Here is a 24201-nt window from a genome sequence, read left to right as displayed (position 1 = left end):
GAATTTTCACAATTATCTGTTCAGTGATTCCAGAACCCCTAGCAGAGAGGGTCATTTAAACTGCAACTTAAAAATTCAAATGTTGTAAAAACTGTTAATAAAGCTTCTTATAAAACTAAAATATTTTATATTTGAGTCAACAAACTATTTCCTCCTTGTAGAGGAACAGTCAGGTTGATGAGATGTATCACCTATTTCCCATAATTACATATTTTCATGCAAACCATAGCTGACATCTCATTTACCTTACTTCTTCCTCCTTGAATATCAAGTAAATGTATTTCACCCTATAATTTTTTTTGGAGTTTGAACATTTTGAGAACTATAGGAACTCTTTCAATATTTTTTCTCAATAAAGTGCATAACACTATCAATGTCTCCGTGAAAATTAGACAGCTCAAAGCTTATTTTTGGGACATGTCTTATTTACTTCATGCTAGTCCCCTAACCATATTGCTATTTTTCCAGGCTTACCAATGAATGACAAACTGGGAATAAGGCTCGAGTGAAAAGCAAACCACCTAAGTTATGCGACATGAGTAAGTCTAGAGATCTAATGTTCAAGATAAGGATTGTGGTTAATAATATTACGCACCAGTAATTTGCCGAAAGAGTAGACCTCAGGTACTCTTGCAATAAAAAAAAAGAAAAAGAAAGGTCACTAGATGAGACGATCGGTATGTTAATTTGCTTGGCTGCAGGAATCACTTCACTAAATTTATGTAGATTGTGAGGAGTATATCAAAATACCATGATAGAAGCCTTAAATACATATAATGAAAATAATTTTAAAACTCACCTAAGTGTGAAATCATCCTACATATAACAAGAGCTGATTAATGAAATACTACCAAAAACATGATTCCATCTTTGCCAGTGAGGAGACACTAGCAAGACAGGTTAGCACACGGGTAGTGAAAATGTGTTCATAAAGGTACAGACCTTGTTCTCAACTTGCATTCAGCACAATTTTAATCGCTCGTCATCATGTAGGAAGGAATAAGCCAATTGCACAAATATGATTTAAGCTTGTTTGCTGGCGTGCCTTGAGGCAGCTCTATCAGATCCACTCCAGAATACAGTTCCTTGACAAACAAAACTGTCATCACAATCAGTTCTCTAAAGACCGAAACTGGGTTTGTAGTCTGTGTGTGCTGCAAGGTTGTGATGCTCCCAGATTACTAACCCCCCGCCCTAGGATTTGGGTGGAAGCATTTTTATGTCCCTTTATCTAAACAGTTATTATTTCTCGGTGAGTTAGGTGATTTTAGTTTACTGACAAAAACACAATTTAAAGTATGATGGATATTTATTTATTCAGTATAATATTTATTGAGAGAATAAGTCTCTCTCACTTCTATCAGAAACCTCTTTTTCTTTTCTCATGATGGATCTATACTTGTTACAAACACATATTGTTCTCAGAGAACGGAGATGCTCCTTTTTTCCAGGGATAGGTAAATACATCAGTCTCCCTTCACGGACTGCAGATTTCTTGAAGGCAGGAGCTGCCCATGTGTTACTCAGTTTTTATTCCTCATCATGCCCAGATGAGTGCCTGGCATATAAAATACTCAGTAAAATAATTCTAATGAAAATGTAACAGTAAGCCTATTTTCCTTATGATTTTATACAATCATAGTGAACTTTCCCATTTAGAAACTTACATGATTAAGAGTCCTTATGATTTATGATTCATCCAACTTGAACTCAGTGAAATATTGTCAGATAAAAGGAAATCCATAATAGATGTGTTTCTAAGCGGGGGAGGTTTACATACAATTAGTAGACTCTTGTACGAGTATAAAATGTCAATTTTTACATACCACATTACACAATGTTACTGATAGATATCTTTTGAAATGACTGTCTTTGGTTTTTTTCCTTTAATTATCACATTCGGTGTTAATCTAAGATTATAATGCTGTTAATACTGCATGCCATTCCCACTGCAAATACAAATCAAGCAATTCAGTGCGCCACAAAGCTTTTCATGGAAGGTTAAATATGTGTAACATTTGTGTTTGTTATCTTCAGAGGTCGAGCACAGAGACAAGCATCAAACTTCTCATTATTTGCAACAACTTATTATATCAATCATCATTAAACATTTAAGGAGAAATTTTACTATAAATTAAAATATTTCACTAATATTGGCATCTTCATACTGCCCTCTTATAAATGGGATTGAGATTGTGCCTATGATCGGCCTGTGCTTCTTCGAAGAAACATGGGAGGCTGCCTGTGACCTGTGGCTTGTCTGTGAAATGACTCAGCTGATGGCACCATACATCATCTGATTCATCCTTTAATCAGAGGGTTCATAACACTGACGTGTTTAAAAATAAATTAGCATAAAGCTAAACATGCCAGCTCGGGTAAGTCAAAGGAAATCAGCAGAAGGATGCTTAAATGTTATAAATCATGATGTCAAACCTGAAATTTTTCCTCGTGCCTTCATTTTATGCATCGAGCACAGAATTGATTAGCTATCCGTGCATGAATTAAATCAGAATTACAGAGTACACATGCTTTCATCCATCTGAAATTAAGATTTTAAAAAACTCTTTGTGATCTATTGATGTGTTTTTTCCAAAATGACATTGTTTAGGTGCTTCGTTCTGATTCTGAACAAGATAAATAATACCACTGAACCTGGACGTGTCAACTATCTGAGGTGATAGATATTTCGAGCTCATTTTTCATATGAAAACTATTCATTGCCATGTAGGGAAGTCAGTGCCTAGCTGGGATATGACGGAGGTGCTGACCAGGGCAGTATTTGTCAGGCAGTGGCTTCTCGGCTTATTCAAGGCTTCTACTCCCTAAAAATCAAGAAAATTACAAAAATATAAAAACTACAGCATCTAATCTTCTAGAGTATTCCACATAGCATTAAAGAGATGCTCATTTGTTCACAAAGGATTTCTTTGAGTATCAGTGACCTGTAGGGCGCTGTTGAGGAGCTTGGACCAAATGTTCTAGGGATGAGTTCTATCCCGTATACATAGCAGCACTGCAGAATAACTCTGACTCAAGTTGTTGATACCATATTCTTGGTGCAAATGGATATTTCTTCCTCAATATAAGTGAGAAACATATATTTTATCTATATAACCTTATAATTGGTTTGAACTTAAAATTTCTTACAATGCATTTTTAACCTGTTTCTACTGTGCCAATCAAATGAATGAGCTTCAAGAAATGAATTGTATGACTGACAACTTCTTGCACACCCAGGTAAAAATACACATCAAAAGATCTATTATTCTGATGTAGTAAATAGAGAAGCTAATAATGTGTGATGAAACAAATTCTTAAAATTCAAGATAACTTGTTTTTCCTCTAAGGTTTTACAAGGAAAGCTAAGGTGGCTTAGTTTTACTAAGGCAGCTTCATTTATATGATCAAATTCACAAAAACAATTAAGTATCTCCTTTGATCTTTTTCTGACCCATTGGCTTTTGAAACTTGTGTTGTTTCATTTCCACATTCTATGTGATTTTTTTCAATTTCCTTCTGTTACTGATTTCTAGTTTTATAATATTGTAGTCAGAAAAATATTTAATATTATTTAAATCTTCATCGGTTTGTTAGGACTTGATTTGTGGCCTAATACCTGATTTATCTTGAGGAATGTTCTGTGAGTTCTTCAAAAAAATGTGCATTTCTGCAGTTGTTGTGTTGGATGGAATGTTCTGGACATGTCTCTTAGATGTGATTGGTCTATATTGTTGCTCAATTCTGCTGTTTGTCTAAATGAGCTATACATTGTTGAAAGTAGCACATTGAAGTTGTCCATTACCTTTGTGTTGCTATTTCTCCCTTCAGGTCTGTTAACATTTGCTCAGTATGTTTAGCTGCACTGAAGTTGCACGAATACATATTTACTGTAGTTATACCTTCTTTATAAACGACTACTTTGTCACTACATATTGGCCTTCTTTGAGTCCAGTGGTAGTTTTCAATGTAAAGTCTATTTTGCCATCCCTGCTTTCTTTTGGCTACCATTTGCATAGACTATCTTTTCCCATCTATTTACTGTCAGACATCAAAAGGTGTGAGGGTAAGGAAGAAAAATTGCCTATATTGTACATTATTTGGCTGATAGGTATACTAAAAGTCCAGATGTCACAATTATGCAACATACCCAGGTGACAAATCTGCATGTGTACCCTCTAAATCGATAAAAGGTTAAAAATATACTAGAAAGCTACAGTAATCAAAACAGTATGGTGCTGATATAAAAGCAAACATAATGACCAATGGAATGGAATAGAGATCTTAGAAATAAATCACACATTTATAGACAATTGATCTTCAACAAAGATGCCAAGAACACACATTAGGGAAAGTATAGTCTCTTCAATAAGTGGTGTTGAGAAATTGAATATCTATGTGTAGAAAAATGAAACTGAAATCTTATACCATATGCAAAAAGTTAACTCAATATGGATTAAAGATTTAAACACATTACTCGAATGCATAAAACTACTAGAAATTACTTCTTGACATTAGTTGGGCCAATGGTTGTTTTAGATTTGACACCCAAACCACAGATAACAAAAATAAAAATAAACAAAAAGAATTACATCAAACTAAAAAGTTTCTGAATGGCAAAAGAAATAATCAACAGGGTGAAGAGATAAACTATGGATTGGGAAAAAAATATTTGCAAAGGATACAACTAACAAAGGGTTAGTATCTAAAATATGTAAGGAACTTAAGTAGCTCAATAGTAAGGAAGTGAATGACCTGATTAAAAAGTGGAAAAGGTTCTCAAAATAAAACATATAAATGATTAAATATGTGAAAAAATATTCAATATTATTGATCACCAGGGAAATTAAGACCAATAACAATGAGATAACACCTCACACTTGTGAAAGTAACTATTTACAAAAAGATAACAAGTGTTTGTGAAGATGAGGACAAAAAGAAACTGTTGAATAGTTTTGCAGAAGATAAAGATTGGTGTGGGCATTATTAAAAATACTATGAGCATTCCTCAAATGAAAAATAGAACTACCACATGATCCCATTTCTGGGTATACATCTAAGGAAAGAAAATCAGTAAGTTAGACTGATATCTTCCCTCTCAAGATCACTGCAGCATTATTTGCAATAGCCAATATATGGAACAAACCATATGAGAGTCCATTAACAAAAATGAATAAAGAAAATGTGCTGCTATACACAGTCAGCACTCCACATCCTTCACATCTTCAGTTCCTCAGTCACAGAGTCAACCAAGTCTGGATGAAAAATATTTGATAAAAAATAAAATAATAAAAAGTAACGCAAATAAAAAAGCAATATAATATTCTGCTTACATAGCATTTACATCCTATTAGGTACTATAAGCAATCTGGAGATGATTTAAAGTATGTAGGAGGATGTGAACAGGAGATATGAAAATGCTAGGTGATTTCACATAAGGGATTGAACATCGATCTGGGTATTTTGATATCCACAGAGGTCCTGAGAGATGACTGTACACACAATAGAATACTAGTCAGCCTTTTAAAAAAAGGAAATCCTTACATTTGCCACAACATGGATAAACCTTGAAGAGATTATGCAAAGTGAAATAAACCAGGCACAGAAAGACAAACCCAGCATGATCTCATTTTTATGTGACGTCTAAGAAAGTCAAACTCATAGAAACAGAAAGCACAATGGTGGTTAACAGGGGCTAGGAGAGGGAGGATAGGAGGATGGTGGCCAAAGGGTACAGTCTCAGTTAGGATAAGTCAGTTCTGGGGATTTAATGCACAGCATGGTGACCACAGTGAATAATACTGTATCACATACTTGAAATTGCTAAGACAGGAGTCTTAAATGTTGTGACTATGAAAAAGAAAAATAGAGCTATACAAGGCAATGGATATGTTATTATCTTGATTTTTATGATTATTTCACAATGTATACATATATCAAAACATATTGCACACTGTGAATATATACAATTTTTATTTATCAATCATACTTAATAAACCTGGGAGGGAAAAAGCCAGTCAGGTCTGTCATCATATCTCTCTTTAATATGAAAAGTAGATAGAATACACCAAAGCAATTATATCCCCAAAAGGAAACTTAGCAAATAAAAAAGAAAAACAAAAATGAGCTACTAGAACTTTTGGTGTCAAACAAACAAGACAGCAAAAGGAAAGGAAGGCAGGAAGGAGGGTGGGAGAGAAGGAGAGAACTTTGGCTCCTTGTCAACAAGAGGAAGATAGGCTAAATACCTTCAAAGGGCGTGAAGGGTGAAAATTAAGGCCATCATTCCTATATTCCCCTTGCAGTGCTCCTGATTCATCTCTCTCTCTCTCTTTTCCCCCTCCTTCCGAGAGACGGACATTGTCCAAGCTGGAGTACAGTGGTGCAATTATATATAGTTCTAACTCCTGGGCTCAGGTAATCCTCTTGGCTCAGTCTCCAAAGTAGCGAGGGCTACAGGCACATGCCACCATGACTGTTATTCTTTTTTAAATTTTTTGTAGACACAGGGTCTTACTATGTAGCCCATGCTAGAGTTTAACTCCTAGCCTCAAGCAATCCTCCCACCTTGGACTCTCAGAGCACTAGGATCACAGGCATGAGCCACATGCCCAGCTAATGTTCCTGATCTTAAAGAGAGGCACCAACGACCAAGAAAATGGCAGACCATTAACCAACTCCTGCAAGCTAGACATCTAGGAGTACGGCTTGTCTCATTCCTCTTCCCCCAAGTTTCCAGCGCATTGTGAACAATTATTATTTCTTGAATGATAAATGAGTCTCTCAGTAAAGTTCCTGATACGCAGTTAAAGCAAAAAAGAGCATATTTATATGCATCAGAATGATTTTTATTAGCATCTAAATGATGAAATTAAATTATTTCAACTTTCAGAATGAATGAATTTACTGATTCTAATTAAACTCTCCAGGGCCAGGCATGATGGTTCACACCTATAATCCTAGTGCTCTAGGAGGCTGAGGCAGGTGGTTTGCTTGTGCTCACAAGTTTGAGACTAGCTTGAGCAAAAACGAGACCCTGTCTCTATTAAGAATAGAAAAACTGCGGCAAGAGAATTGCTTTATCCCAAGAGTTGGAAGTTGCTGTGAGCTATGATGCCACAGCACTCTGCCCAGGGCAACAGCTTGAGACTCTGTCTCAAAAAATATACATACATAAATAAATAAACTCTCTGGATTTTTTGGGGTCCCATAGGCATGGCTACAATTACAGGTGTGAGAGTATTCCTTGAATTATTATAGAAAGTCAGAATTTATTGCTAAACTTGGCTTTAACAGTTTCCTAGTAGAGTTCTTCATCATTTGAGAAATAGTTTTAGGACATCTGCTAAAGGTTGTCCAGCTGGGTGGTGACAGAGCACAGATAGAGACTAGTCATTTTCACTCCTAGTCCAATGTTTTGTTTGTTTGTTTTGTTTTTTGTTTTTCATTTACCATTATGCTGCAATGTTTAGGCTTTATGGCTTCATTTTTGTGTTAGAAATTTGTAAGAACCTGTAGTACCCATAAGAGAAATATGTGTAAATGGTTAATCTTGTCTCGTTTAGTCTGCTGCTTTAAAATATTAAAATAAGCAGCAGTTATTTTTTAGAAGGGTGAAAAATAAGCTCAATGTTGTAAAAAACAAGCACTTTCATACTCCATTTGCAATTTCTATTATGTGCCCTAATAGGGAAATGGTGCATGTTTCCCTGGTTTCTTGATATTCTGAAGCAATGAAATTCTTCAGTTAAATCAGGTTGTTTATAAGGAAACTTACAAGGATATAGGAAAGCTGGTTTTAAGGAAGTTTTGGGGATAGTGATGTAGTGAATGAAAAAGCATTATGAGTAGCCAGTCTATTTCAACTATGTGACCTTGGACTACTCACTTCCTCTATGGATTTCAGTTCCTTCATCTGTTACTATGAGAGAAATGGACTCAATCATGGGCTGTGAATGTGGGTCTGCTAATGAATTTCCCATTAAGTCCTCTGGAGTATGTATCTGAGTGTGGACTTTTCTGAGAAGAGAATTCATAGGATCTGTTAGATCATCAAAAGGGTCTGGGACAGAGAAAGGTTAATTATCTCTTAATATATGAGGTCCCTTCCAACTTTTGAAATGTAACAGAGCTGTAAATACTTATAATTTCAGATGGAAAATACGAATTAGCATAATTATTAGCATAAATAAGATTTAAATATTCTGTGCAAATGAGAACTACCATGATCAACCATATATTCGTATGTTAGCTAAAGAACTTCACTAGAAATCCAGTTCATATTTTCCATAATTTGCATCAGTAAAACCAAACAATAACTACAGGTGGTAAGTCTATGTGGTAAATTCAAATATATTACAAGTTTTTCTTTCATCCTGCCTTTCTTGTTATCAATGTTTTAATGGGCTGTCATGGCAGGCCTGCTCCCTAGAATTGATTATGTGAAGTGAAGACAAAACAGGTCACCCTGCCAACAAATAAAACTTCCTTTTTCAAGATATCCATCCAAAGCCATTTTAATTACAACTTTTGGATGGCTGAATAGCCATCCTTCTTATACTGAACATATAACTATAAAAGACTCAGAAATAAAAGTTACTCTGCTTATTCACTTTTGTCCTGCCTTTCTTCCCTTAACTTCATAATTCTCTATTAATTGTCAAGTATGTGTTGAGAACTCTCCTAGCCACTTTTGAAATTGTCAGTGAGGAAAATAAATAGATTCTCCTCTCATGATGTTTACATTCTACAAGGCAGAACTTAAACAACACACATAAAAATAAGTAAATTATTATTTTCAAATGCAATAAACACTTTGGGGAAAAAAAGAGTAGGAGATTAGAATACGAGAGGTGAGGAGGGTGGTTCCAACTTTACATAAATCACAGAAGGCCTCACCTGTGTCCTCTTTGTTAATTTGTCATTTAACAAAGTTAGGCGATAAGGTAGTGAGCCAAGTCCAGTATAAGGTTTGGGGAAAGAGCTTTCCAGGCAAAGGGAGGGGATAGGGCTAGAGTAAACTTGATTTGTTTAAGGAGTAACAAGAAGGCCATTATGACAAGGAATAAGCAAAGATTATTTTGCTGTTGTGGTCATGAGATTTGTAAAATTTCACCTTACAGTTGATACCTCACACTTTATTATTCCCATGTTTAAAATGAAAGTTATGACTTTTGCATAATCGTACTCAAGTCCCATACTTATCAAAAAAACATGGGCAAAGAATTCAGGCAACAGTCTTCTGACAACTTTTCAATCACTCCCAAACTATGATCTCTGGTTGATGTATATTTTAAGTCTCTTGGTTCCCACAAATATATATTTGCTAATGAACTGTTGAGTGATATGCAGATACGCCATTTAACGAGAAATGATTTCATTGTTTAAAAAAAAAAAAAAGTCAAAGCTCTTCATTTAGAGATTAGGCACAAAGACATTCATTATTCCAGACAAGAAATTCCACATCTATATAGTTCTCATGAAAACACGCATTCTTTCTGAAATGTCACTGCTCCTCTTGGCATTTCACTACATTTTTCATATCATTAACTTTCTTCAAGAAATTGAAACAATTGTGATTACTGTACCAGTTGCCTGGCCATTTATCTGGGTTATTACCTCAAAAACAAACAAACAACAACAACAAAAAAAAAACTCATAGAAAGGCAGCACTTTTTACAAGGGGAAGATCAGGTAATCCTCTCTCACAGTAAGCATCTTTTCTGCTCAACACCTCATGTGAAAATGAACCATGATTTCACAAGTTTATAAATATGATGTGAAACATAAGCAACTATACCTTGCCAAACTGGTCCTTTTTGCCAAAGCCGGTGGCAGCTGCAATGCTCCCTGCTCCCTCCACTGTCTTCTGGGCTACTGCTGTCACACCTGTCACCACCGCCCCTCCAACATTTGTCACTTGCTCTTTGGTCTTCTCAGCCACTGGTAAATCAAAACAACAACAATCAAGAACAATCAAGAATGGTGGAACGACAGTAACTAGAATAATTCCACTCTCACCAGCCGTCAACTTCTACACACCTGCATTTTTACACATTCTATAGACACCTCCCAAGTCAGAAGAAGCAAAAACCACTGAGATGTCTAAGCAAACACTTGCTAAGATATTTTCTTGTAATCACTCAGGTATTAAAAAGTAATTCAAGTTAAATTACCAGGAATATAAAGCCATGAAAAATTTGAGTTTGATTTATATAAAGGAATGTTTACTGGAAGCTATGTTTACAGGGGTGATTATAGTTGAGTCAGACTCTGCACGCAATTATGTCTTTATTTCAATCCAATGCTATTTCTTTGACCTCACTTAACAAGTGCATTTTCAAAACACTTTCTGAATAACAGAACATGTACTGTGTACCCATGTGCACATATATGGTATGTATAGTGACACATGTGAATGAACAACAGCATAAAAAATAATTATGAAAGAACTGTGATCCTTTATGGAACTTTGAGTAGTGAGAACAGAAGGGTTTTTAATACTAAGGTAGATTTTAATTAATTTTAATGGGAACAAAGACTCTAGACCAGGGACGGGGAACCTTTTCATGTTGGAAGGCCACAGTAATTAAGCTGAAATCAAATAAGGCCACATTCAAGAAACTTCAATTGCATATACTTTATAATGTACATTATTTTGTAAAAATCTAACTGCTATATACTTGATAATTTCAAAACATGAAAATTATTTTTTCTATTTTAAAATTAACTAACCTGTTAATGACTTTGTTATGTCTACTTTTTGTTGGAAAGCATTTGAATATTTCGCTGCAGCAGGAAGGTCTCCAGTTCCATCTAATCCTCTAGAGGGGTATCAGTCATTTGTGACCTTAAGGGTATTTCAGTTTGGGTTAGGTAGGAGAATGCAGATTCACAAAAATAAATGAAGAAAGCATTTTGGGGGCATGTTGGTGAAGGGATGGGTATTGTACTGCGTTTTCCCCTTTTCAGTTGGACACTCAAATGTCACCTACTGAGAGTTCAATCAAGTCCATCTATTGTTCTTTAGATACCTTCGTAATATCAACAGGTGAGGCTGAAACACCAATTTGAGTGTGCTGTCATGATTCTCAAAGTCAGTGATTCTTTCATTGTATTCTTCAGTTAATGGGTCTATACTTCCAAATTATTGGCGTGTATCTTCCTGTTCATCAACGACCTTTGCTAACTGGGGAAAATGTTCATATGAAATTGCCCTTTGAAGAACTGTTTTGAAAAAAGACAGCATTTTTTGAAATGTTTAGATTTTTTGTCATATATCAAAGACGCATGTAACTTTACTATGCAAAGAAATAAATATTTAAGACATTTTGATTTGAAGTGGTATCACACAAAATCACACATGGTATCTTCTTTCAATAATTCACAATGTTGAGTCTGTTCAGCACAAAATTTCGCTATCTGTTCTCACAAAGGTAGAATGTTGACTAACACCTGTCCCTGTGACGACAAACATACTTTAGAATGACTTGGCAAATCTACACTGAAAATCTCATGGTTTAATTTTAGCTTTTTATGAAACTGACGATGCCATGTTGCATTTGCACAAATATAGCTAACAATATTTATAACTTATTGGAAAGTTATAGCTTTAGCAGAGATTTGCTGATGCAAGATACAATGAAAGAATAAACCCTTCACGTTTTCCTCTTGCAGAAGGGGCACTGTCGGTACTTACACTTACTAAATTTACCAAATTCAGTCCAACGTCACAACATTTATCCTGAAAGGTGAAGATATCTATTCTCTATGTTCTGTTCTCAAGAGTGCCAGAAGCAAGTAACTCTTTATAGTGAAGAAAATCTTCTGTTACGAGCCAAATGACATAAAAAACCTACATTGAGGCAGTAATTTCAGTCTATTTATCCAAAGCAATTGAATAATGTATATTTCCCTTTTGAAGTATTAAACGAAGTTCTATTAAGTTGAAAGCTAATTCATAGAGCTGATCAGTTATAGTTCTTGAAAGGGGAAGTTGATTATACTTTGAAAGGTTATTGAGATCTGTGCATCCTACAATTTCAATAATGCATTCTTTCACAATTCCTACATGGCTGAATGGCTTCCCTTTTTCCCAAGTAAGTAAGCTACTTTGTAAATTTCTCGAGTGACATTATTTCCAGGTCTTACTGCTGTTTGAAAGACTGTTTTTGCTTTTGCTTTTTCATTTTTTAATTGTTACAATGCAATCTTTCTTGCCTCTCCCTCTGATTTAAAGTATTTGTGGTCCTTATGAGCATTATAGTGTTGATGAGCACTGAATTCCTTTAATATTTATACTGCAGTGTCACAAAGCAAGCAAGTCATCTTATCTTTAGCTGAAACAAGACAATATTGCCATTCCAACCTTCATTAAAAAATCTGCTTTCTCCCTTTAACATTCTCTTGGTCTTCTTTGACATGATGGGCTTTTAAGTAGACAGAATTTTAAAATGCTGTTGAGCTGTGCAACTATTCACAAATTCCACTCAAACAGAAACACAATGCACCCTTGTCAAAAGTTGATAACAGACTGGTGAACTCAACTCCCATAAACTCTCACCAACCAGCCACCTATGTAGTGGCACAAATCAGGTGAGGGAAGTTAGAACAAAATCATGAGTCTAGCAGCTATCAATTTAGCCCTTACGGTTTACTAATATTCTAATTGTGTCGGCCAGTCTGGAGGATTATTTTGATGAAACTCTTGATAAAACACAAGTGGCTTAAAGTCACAGGTTCCCCATCCCTGAGCTAGACTTAAGTACTGTGTGAAAATGAAGAAGCATGCTAGATACTCTTACAATTTATTTTCATAAAACAAAATATGACATGGTGATTCAGCAGATTTTTAAAAAATAAGTTAAAAATTGTTGAAGGTAGTATAAATAGTTTGGATTGGCTTTATAAGCAATCCAAATTTGATATTTCATATCAAAAATTCTCATGTTATGTGAAATAAGCCACACACACAAGATAAATGCCACATGATCTCACAGGTATGTGAAATCTAAAGAAATTTAAAAAAAAAAGTTGATACCATAAAATCAGAAAGCAGAGAGCAGAGCAGTGGTTAATAGAGACTGGGGAGGGGATGAGAATAGGGACAGACTAGTCAATGGGTACAAAGTTACACTTAGACAGGTGGAATAGGGTCTAGCATTCTACTGCCGAGTAGGGTCATGTGATGGCTGGAAAAGGCTTCTGAATGCCCTCACTACAAAGAAACAATGAACTTTATCATTTACAACATCCATATTAATCAAAACATCACATTGTACCCCATAAATATGTATAATTACAATGTCAATTTAAAAAATAAATAAACATAACTTTTCTAAGACATCCTAGAACTATTAATTAATTGCTAAGCTAATCTTTCTATATTATTTCCATATAATCTCATAGATCCAATGAGAAAAATTTGTTTCAGTTAACCAAAGAATTTCATGAAAAAGCCAAGGAGATAAGAGATTCTGTTCTCTTAATAATTCCAAGACCAGCACAGAAATAAAACAAACCCTCCTTTGTCGAAACCTCTATTATATCTATGCCCACAAAGCCTTCTGCCTTCCACGTCTTATCTGTATCTGTGTAATGTTCACCTTCTTTTCATCCTCCCCTACAAACTCATGCTTTGCTTTCCTCCCCAGCTTCAGAAATTTGGGGTCTGAGTGACATTATTCCTCCGGGGCTCACCTAAGCAAAGACAAATTTACTTGTTATGCCTTGTACTCTGTAGGGAAGCTTCAGTCTGAGGAACCTGAGTTACACCATGTCAGCTATCAAGTGCCATTCACGTGATTATTGTACAGCTTTCATGTTAGCAGTTGGAGAAGGCAATACTTATGCAGCGTGGACAAAGCAATTTGTTTTCTAACAGACTATATGGGTCATGGATGCGAAAATGGTCTGTAAGGACAAGGGGCCTACTTTTCAGCAGGCAGACAGCGAGGGAAGCCTGATGAAACCATCCAGCCTAAAACCAGAACAAGTTCACCCCAGGTGTTGCTCTGTCTCTCTGCCTTTTAGGCTAGAATTTCATAGGTTTACCGACCAATTGCTTGCCACTTCTAGAGGTGTGGCTGATCCCTCCTGAAGAGTAAGGGCTAGTCACAATTCAAAGTTCAATTCAATTGCCGGTGAAAATCTGCACCGGAAATTTTATGTTTTAAAACATTTCTGAAATGTTGACTCTCTAATAACCGTGAATTCTGTGATTGAAGTTGTCACTTTTTTTTTCTTTTCTAAGGACATGAATAGAAGATTTTGGTTCATGTGAACTTTTGTTTTGTTATAAAATCTCCAAAACAAGTCTGAAACCAGTTTTTATTTTTCACAGATGCAGCCATGAGTTTTACAATCCTTTGTATATGAATCAACTTTAATCGATGTTGTTGATGCACATAGACGACACAGTAGAATGTACTTTTTCCATTATCATAATTTCATTAGCCCAGCAATAAATAAATCAGTTACATTATAAAATGACAAAGTATGCAGACAATAATAGTAGACACACTTTAAAAGATTTTGGTAGGACTGACTTCTCTAGTAGGTCCTCTCTTGACCTTGAACTTGTTATTTTTCCCCTTTTAAGGTCTTTTAGACTGATTCTCTGCCCACTGATATGTCAAACAAAGGTTGACAAAATCAAAGGAAAAGAGACACATTTGAATTAGTATATCTGGGGTCTAATAAATGCTATTTATTTTTAAGGGAAAACATCTTTTAACCAGGATTTTAAAAGCTTACTTTCCTCTCAGCCAACTGACACTATAATGTTTTGAACTCACTCTTATTTTCCCCAGCATGCCAATCTTCCCCATCTTGGGGTATACACTTCCACCTGACCAGTAGCAAACTCAATTCCTTTGTCAACACCCAGCTCAAACATCCCATTCTATGTTAAAAAATTCTCCTTCCACATGTGCTTTTGTTCTGTCTCCTATAATTTCATAAAATTTTAGACATATCTCTACTTTTGAACTGTTCCTATTGCACCATAATTATTTATTTACCAGTATGTCTTTTTACCTCCATCACCCTATTTTGAGTTCTTTAAAATCAGAGATTCTGTTTTATTTTGTTATTACATCATAGTAGACACTATATAATTTGAAATGCACTAAAATGAATTTTGTGTCTATTTTGAATATATTATTAACTTCAATAATTAGATTTACATGGATTTTTAGCTAGGTTAAAACTAAAATTCCAAACAGGAAATGTGACATCAACTTTTAGAACAGATATAGTAAACCTAACTTTTGATATAAACAAAATTATAAAATTAGGAAATTCTAGATTTGAGTTGTTATACAAATAATAGGTTTGAGGAAAATGAATTTAAAGCAATTTACAGAAATTCAAATTGACAGTTCAAAATTAATTTTGCTCATAATGATCAAAACTTACTGAAAATCTCCAGTGTTGGGAATTTATTTACACTATACTTATATGAAAAATAAATGAGTAAGCTTATGATTTATTTTAAAAGCACCTTCAAAATATGTCCTTCAGTAAATTCAATTAAATATACTCTCACATATTCCCATAACATGATGCATTAAGTTGATAATTGAAATAATTTCCTGAGACCAAAAGCCAGGAAAGCCAGGACTTAAAGTGTAATTTTCTAGATTTTAACTTGAGATTACCTAACTAAAAGAATTAGTTTTCCTTGAACTTTGTAGATAGAAAACTGGCCTAAATTTACTGAAATTTTCTGCAAAAACAGCTAATGGGATGAATCTCAGAGATATTGTTCTTTTAACATTAGCAAATAATGTTAGGTATTATATGATAGTTTCTTGCTTTCTTGCATTAAGACTAATAACAATAATAAAGAACATTTATTTAGCACTTAATCTATACTCATAATAAAAATTTTAGACCAAGCATAATAAACAACCAATTCTCCCTCTCTTTAACCATTAAGCAAAATTATCTTATTTTTCCACCTCATTGTAATTAGATTTTTTTATATTAAATAACTCAACTGGAGAAGTTAATTCATTTATCTAATATGGGATAGGAATTATTCTTATTGCAGCTGATTTCTCCCAGTTCATTTCTTATAGACCAGCCGTTCTCAACCTGTGGGTCATGACCCATAGGAACTGTATTAAAGGGCCACGGCATTAGGAAGGTTGAGAACCACATTATAGATGGACTAGTTATAACTGCATTTTAGGTTTTCTAGATATAGTATTCATCATTCATCCTGTCACCCAGGCTGGAGTGTGTTGGTCTCATCATAACTCACTGCAGCCTCAAAGGCCTGCATGCAAGCAATCCTCCTGCCTCGGCCTCCCAAGGGGACTATAGTAGTGGACCACCATGTCCAGCTATTTTTTTTTTTATTATCATTATATTGTAGAGATGGGGTCTCACTATGTTGCCCAGGCTGGTTTCAAACCACCAAGTAATCCTTCTTTTTTGGCCTCTCAAAGTGCTGCAAAAACAGATGTAAGCCACTGGGTCCAGACAAGCGTTTTTGATAATCTAATCTCCCTACTGCCAGAGTGATTAACTGTTGCAATGGACATAAATATCACCTGTGCCAAAATCATCATGTCCTTGCTGCCCAGCAGCATTTCCCATAATTTTCTGTGAAACATTAGTTTTATTTGACCCTAGTAACTATTAAAGAAAGGTTTCAATAGTCAAATAGGTTTTTAAAAAACCTTGAGTTAAACTATATTATGCGAATCTGTTTACTGTAGGGCATCTCGATTCTTTAACATGATAAAGGGAAAACAGGGTGTGCAAAATTTCCCAGCTTTATAAGATTATAAGACCATGGAAACATAAGCTTGTGGGCTACTGCCCTTCAGAAGATGTTTTATAAAATGTTGCCTAATTATACAAACTTCAGGCTCTCTCTCTATTTTTGTCTCTCTCTCTCTCTCTCTCTCTCTCTCACACACACACACACACACACATACACACACACACACGCATACCCAATTTTATGTTCATGTTCTGGCATTCTGAAGAAGATTAAAATATTCTGAGCTTGTCAACAGTTACCTTTGCAGCCCATCTGCCCTGCCTCCATTAGATCTTTAGGTGACTATTAGCTGAGTTCTTCACTTTCTACCAAATGCCCTGGAACTTGCCACATCCTTATCTGCTTTCTAAACCACAGGGCTCTCTCTCAACTATCAAAATGAAACACTGTTGATCCAAGTTGGCTGTCTTCAGATAGCACAGTCTCTGTTGGCTTTTCTTGTTTAATTTATGCTTGACGATATCATGTGTATAAAAGTTAACCCAAAGGCAAGCTGGTCTATGGACTTGCCTGAGCTCTCTATATTATATATTGGGTTGCAGCAGAGGTGATGAAAGCTGCAACATTAGCTTCCAACAAAATCAGTTCCAAAAGGATTCTTTTTTATTTCTATTCCCTTGTTTTTTATCAAAAGTATATATATTTGAAATATATGAAATAATATGAAATATTTTTCTTCACTAGCTATAAAAATGTTGCTCAAGAAAGTCCACTATAAAGCCATAAGTAGTGCTTATATAAAATACACGATTTTTTTCCAGTTTTCTAGTGGTTTGTATACATTTTTAATTCACTTAATTTTTTTAGAGATAAGCAATACTAAATCATACAGAGGATAAGAATCTTGAAGTAAGCAGGAGTTGAACAAAGGAGATCTCTGGGTCCAATGTTTAGGGTCTGAACTACAACACCCCATGAAGATTCTCATTCTTTCTTCATGTCTGTTTTATAATTCAGTGATACGAGCATCTTGCTGTTATGAGGCAGTACTATGTTTTACGCTTTCTTATCATTTAAATTTTGTTTTAGCACACCTGTCAGGAAGTGTGAAACAGTGACAACATGAAACTCAATAATAGCAAGTCTCTGGGCTCTTAATTGGTTAAATTGTGGTATTCTTATAATGTTTTATTTCTGTAATTATCTTTCTCATTTTCCTCGTAATCTGATGATAACAATCATCATTTACATCATCTTTGCTATTTCTTTGTTATAAATCTGCTTATAGACTTAATCAAATTCTTGATATATTATGCAAATATAATATGTGTACAAGTGTAAACACAAGAAATAAGGGTATGTCCTAAAATGTATTCCGAATCATCAGGCACATATTATAATTGGTATAGTTGAGGGCCAGAATATTTTATGGTGCTTTAAGGGAGATTTTACTTTGATCTTTTGAAAATGGTAATCTTGACATTTTATTTATGCTAGCAGTTTACCAATATGTTGTTGGTCAGAATACTCAAATTCACCACCACTTTAAATGTAGCCGCTCAATTCCAATTCATTCTTCTTGGCAATTAAATGTGTTTTATTTGTTGATAATAAATATTTACCTATTTGAAATACTTCATAAAGAATTAAGTTTTAAAACGTTTGATGCTGTCCTAGAATCGCCCTCTGGGGACACTGTGATTGTTTACAGTTATACTCAATGACAGGCTCCCAGGTGTTCTGAATACCACCCTGGATGCAAGCCTCCTGGAGCTTACCTGTTGTCACACCGTGCACCACACCCTCCTTGGTTTTGGAGCCTATAAAAATAAACAAATGCAAATCACAAATCTCAAAATTGTCTTATATTGCTTGTTAGTTTAAATACTACTAATGAATAATTCTCAATCTCTACATATCTGTGTATAATGATATCCTTGTCGGGGGAACACATTTTTAAAAAAGCAACTAAAAAGAGGAGAAAGCTAGTCACCCCTACAACAAATAGAATAAAGCAAAAATAACAGGAGCTTCTCTCTAATGAAAGGTGTGGCACAAAATGACGACGTCCCCCTGCTTCTCACTTCACATAACAACCTACAGAGGAAAAAAGTGAGATAACAGTGGGATTGGTGAGAAGATGATTTAGGGTGCAGAACTGTGGAAGCTTTAAAAGGACAGAGAGCTCAGAGATTAGTTACCCCAGGAAACACACATAGAAGGGGAGGGAAAGAAGGCATTAGCATCTGTTGGACACCCGTTATGTAAAAGGTGTTTTACATCTCACTGCATTTAATCTTCATGGTATCTATTTAATATAGGAATATTATGCCCATGTTACATGTGAGGAAATTAAAATCATAGTTAAGTGACCTGCCTAACATCACACATGAAATAACAGGGTATAGGTATGTTCAAAAAGTTGCTACGTAAAACAAGAATTTCTCCCAAACATGCTCATTACTAAACTTGTACACAATAATTGTTAAGTATATTATATTAAAATTGAGCTTGTTAGCAATTTTATTCATAACCTCTATAACAGTGGCTCTGTCAGTGTAATTCACACCAGTTTTTTAATTAAAATATTTTTGAAGAAAATCACCACAATTGATTAAATATTGACTTGAAAACTATATTTTAACTCAAGTAATATAGTTCTACCCAAACATAGAAGAGTATTAAGAAAATGAAGTCATAAAAACTGGAATTATTTAAAACTAAACGTGGATATTAAGATAGGGACCAATCTTCAGCTTAGAAATAACATTATTAAAAAAAAATCCTTACGGAGTATATAAGAAATAACTGAATACTTTCAAAAAAAAAAAAAAAAAACGTAAAGGGGCCTCAATTTCCTTTTACTAAAATTAATACATAAGATTAATTAATTACTTTCATAGAAACTGGTTCTTAAAACCATAAATCCTGACTAAGTATATAAGAAATAACTGAATACTTAAAATCCTTACTAAGTATATAAAAAATAACTGAATATTTTCAAAAAAAAAGTGTAAAGGGGCCTCAATTTCCTTTTACTAAAATTAATACATACAATTAATTAATTACTTTCATAGAAACTGGTTCTTAATACCATAGAGTATGGTATAATGACTTGGATAGCAGTGATCGTTAAAAATGCTAACCTTTGGCTCGGCACCCCTGGCACAGAGGTTATAGCACCGGCCTCATACACCAAGGCTGGCAGTTTCAAACCTGGCTTGGGCCAGCTAAACAACAATGACAACCGCAACAAAAAATAGCCGGGTATTGTAGCAGGCACCTATAGTTCCAGCTACTTGGGAGGCTGAGGCAAGAGAATCGCTTGAGCCCAAGAGTTTGAGGTTACTATGAGCTGTGATGTCACAGCACTCTACTGAGGGCGGCATAGTGAGACTCTGTCTCAAAATTTAAAAAAAGTGCTAACCTTTGAGTTAGAACCCCAAATATTCACTAAATACAGAATACCAATTCTGACATTTTTAATAATCCTCATAATCTAATGCACATAATTCATGGATCAAGTTTTGAGAAACACTGATCTGATATAGTCTCTAGTTGCAAATATATTTAAAATTCAGAAATACACTTTTATGATCTAAATAATGATAATTAATAAAATGATCTAAATGAACAGACAGAATCACATGAAAGATATTTATTTTCATGAACATACATGAATATGTCACTAAGTGAATTTGTATGAATCATATTTAAACTCATATTTTATGAAGCAGTCAAAGAAAGTTTCTAAATTTAATAAAACAAACATATTGAATAAACTTCAAACTGAATATACTTAAGGGACTCCAATAAAAATTAAAAAAAAAACAATAGCTTTAAAGTTAGCAGGGTTTGGATTCAGAGTGTCTGCGTTTAAATATTCACTTCCTGCTCAAATAATCCCATATGTATCATTAGGTTAACAGGAAAATCAAAGGAAATAATTCATACAAATTTCTTAAAATAGCATATGATGGTAAGTGATAACTATTATTCTTCACATGTAATATTTGTAAATGAATTGATAGTTTAAAGCACAGGACAAATCATCAAATCAGAAATGTCATGTAAATGAAATGATAGAATTATTAAACGTGTTAAAGGACAAAGGATAATATTCTATATATGTCTTTATACATACGAGGTCTGACAATTAAGTTTGCAAACTGACCGCCATGTGCTTACTTCACAGCACGGTACAACTAGCTTGGTAAGCTTTCATAACCTTGGCTTATCAGTGTCTCACAGTTGTGTTTGTGTTAACATGCAGTGATAGGAGCTGCATTCACTATGGTTGTGTGTATCTGTGCACTGTCACAAGAATGTCGGAGCTCGAATTACAGAAATATATAAACATTCATAAATTTCTTGTTAATCTTGACAAGAGTGGAGGTGTAGTCAGGAAAATCTTAGTCCAGGTTTATAGGGATATTGCCATGAAGAAAAGAGCAGGGTACAAAGAAATTAAATGTTTTTCTGAGGGGAGAGAAAGTGTCACCGATGAAGAGAGGTCAGGACGGCCAATAACAAGCAGAACTGATGAAAACATTGCAAAAATTCATCAAATAGTGCGTCAAAATCATTGGCTGACTATAGAAAGCACAGCAGACAAAGTAAACTTCCAAAGAAAAAGTGCTAGGAATATATTAACTGAAAACCTTGGCCAACAACTCATAGCTCTTGCACCATAGCAGTGCACCAGCCCACAGGACAGCGTCTGTGAGAGAGTTTTAAGCCGGTAAACAAATAACTGTATTGGAACATGCCCCCTACTGACTGGATCTGGTCCCCAATAACTTTTTTCCTTTACCTAGAGATAAAGGAAATGGTGAGAGGAAGACATTTTAATGATATTTAGGACATCAAGGATAATATGATGACAGTTTTAATAGTCATTCCAGAAAAAGAGTTCCAAAATTGGTGTGAAAGGTACTGGCATCAGTGCATAGCTTCCCAAGGGGAGTATTTTGAAAATGACCATAGTGATATTCAGCAAGGAAGTATGTAGTACTTTTCCTAGGATGAGTTAAAAAACTTAATTGTCAGACCTCGTATATGGGGTTGGGGGGCCCTGTATGTATTTTATAGGCAACGCCCCCTTTGCATGGTACTATGAGATTGTAAAATAACTGTATAACTGAATTCATGCTGTGGTAAGTGATCTTACCAATCAATGAAAAAAGAACTTTGCCAAAACATTAAAAATTAACATAGTTAGTTACAAATGCATTTAGGAAATGAAAAAGCACTAAGACTAATATTTATCTATAATATGGTAATTTAAAATACTGAGAATACTTTGTAAAAAACTTATCAAGCATAGTTTAAACAGTGTTTATTGCATAACTCCCTATACGGAATGTGTATGTTTTTTATGTTTTGCAAAATTCTCATACTTTAAGTATAGATCAGTGTCCAAAATATTGTCCTTTGTACTTTAATGTCATGATATACTTGTATGAGATTACATATAATGTGAGGCATTGTAGCACCACGTCCTCTGGGATACTTTCACTCTATCTCAGCCACTTTCCACACTCATGTTGATATGTGCACCTTCAATCAGTCCCTTTGTCTGCACATCTAGACTCTCTTGATGACAGCAGTGACAATACCCCATGATTGTCCATTTGTTCTATAAATTAATTTGTTTGATTCAAATTTGAATTCCAGCATTTTCACTTCATTTCTTTGTTGCACTTTGGGATCTGTTGGCTAGTTTCCCTTTCTGATCATGCACGTGTGTGAAATACTACATGGGCTCGTCACTGGGAGACAAGACATCCACACAGCTGTGGCCATCACTGACAATGCCAACCATGAAGCCACCAGTCACCAACAAATTCGGGAAGAAGTGCTGTGATTTGGTCATTAATTATAATGGTATCTGTTATTTATGAAATAATTTGGTGGCTTCAAAGCCAGCAGTAAAGTTTGTACCTCAAAGAATTACTCTCAGCGTGTATACAGCAACATGAATTGTGTTGTTAGGGGACGAGTGTGACTTAACTAACTGTGGTAACTAGAATTTGTGGAACTCTAAGCAATGAGAAGAGCTCTTACGTAAGAGAATATTTCTCATCTCTATCCCTCATCCCCACTCCGAATACCTGCACCCCATACTTTTTATTTTTTTTTTTTTTGCAGTTTTTGGCTGGAGCCGGGTTTGAACCCGCCACCTCCGCTATATGAAGCTGGCACCCTACTCCTTGAGCCACAGGCACTGCCCTACACCTAATACTTTTTAAAAAATGAGTGGTAGAAAGAAATGTTCAACTGCTGATCTGTGTCCTTGCCTCTGTCTCAGGAGTAGCTGCGAATTTAACCCTTGGTTAATCACGGATTGTATTCTGGACCAAAGACAAATGAGATGGAGGCAGAAAGTACAAATACGGTTATTAGAGGCTAGGGAGGGTAAGCGGCTTGGCAGGAGAGGCTGGTAGACAAATACAAAATTACAGCCAGATAAGAAACAGTGAGTTCTAGATTCTCTACCATTGTAGGGTGAATACAGTTCATAATAATTTGTCATATATGTTTAAAAAGCAAGAAGAGAGCCTTCTGAATATCTCAACACTGAGAAATGATGTTTGAGGTGATGTATATGCCAATTACCCTATTTGATCATTACACTTGTACACATACACATATTGAAGTATAGTTCTATAACCCCATAAATATGTAAAATTATTACATGTCAACAAAAACCAACAGAAAAAAACATTAAAAACAGTACCACCATCGGACCTAGGAAGCCCTATTCTGGGAAAATATCCAAAGGAAATGAATTCACCACCTCATAAAGACATCTGTACTCCTCTGCTCACATTGGCATTATTAACAACAGCCATGGCATGGAAGCCATTCATTAATGGACAAATGAATAAAAACCTGTAGTACATATATTAATACACAATAGAACACTAATGAGCTCTAAAAAAAAAGGAAAAAGATCCTGTCCTTTACCACAACACAGATGCATCTGGAGGACATTACACTAAGTGAAATTAGCCAGACATAGAAAGAAGAAAACTATTGCATTACTTCACTGACATGTAAAAAAGAAAACTCAAATATACAGAGATACAGAACCAAAGAGTGGTTACCAGAAGTGGGAGAATGGATCGGAAGTGGGGAGTTATAGGTCAGAGGATTCAAAGTAGCAGGAGGGTGGGGTAAACAAGTCCAGAGATCCAATGTACAACGTGAGGACTGAAGCTTGTAAAACCGTATAGTATTGGTGGTTCCTGCTAACTGAGTAGATTCTAGCTGCCTTTGCCACAAAAATAAACAAAAAGAGAACTGTACGAGATCATGGATATATTAACTTGCTTCACTATAGTAAACATTTTACGCCCTGTATATAACCCCAAACATCCTGGTGCATGCATTCACTACATACAATATTTATTTTACACAAAAGAAAGAAAGAAAGAAAGAAAGAAAGAAAGAAAGAAAGAAAG

General features: G+C 35.0%; 1 protein-coding gene across 1 annotated transcript in view; it reads right to left on the bottom strand.

Moving 5' to 3' along the window:
- Positions 1–24201, bottom strand: part of SNCA (synuclein alpha) — a 115040-nt gene that overhangs the window by 87365 nt on the left and 3474 nt on the right. Inside the window, exons 2-3 of the mRNA XM_023513359.1 lie at positions 18514–18555; positions 9800–9942 (exon numbers count right to left, since the gene is read on the bottom strand). Of these exons, the coding sequence (XP_023369127.1) occupies positions 9800–9942; positions 18514–18555 (185 nt within the window). The remainder of the gene's footprint in view (positions 1–9799; positions 9943–18513; positions 18556–24201) is intronic.

This window comes from Otolemur garnettii, unplaced genomic scaffold (assembly GCF_000181295.1).
Source record: "Otolemur garnettii isolate 467f Iridium unplaced genomic scaffold, OtoGar3 scaffold00039, whole genome shotgun sequence".
Classification (NCBI taxonomy): domain Eukaryota; kingdom Metazoa; phylum Chordata; class Mammalia; order Primates; family Galagidae; genus Otolemur; species Otolemur garnettii.
Note: the sequence above shows the minus strand (reverse complement) of the source record. Positions and strands in the feature narration are given on the sequence as shown.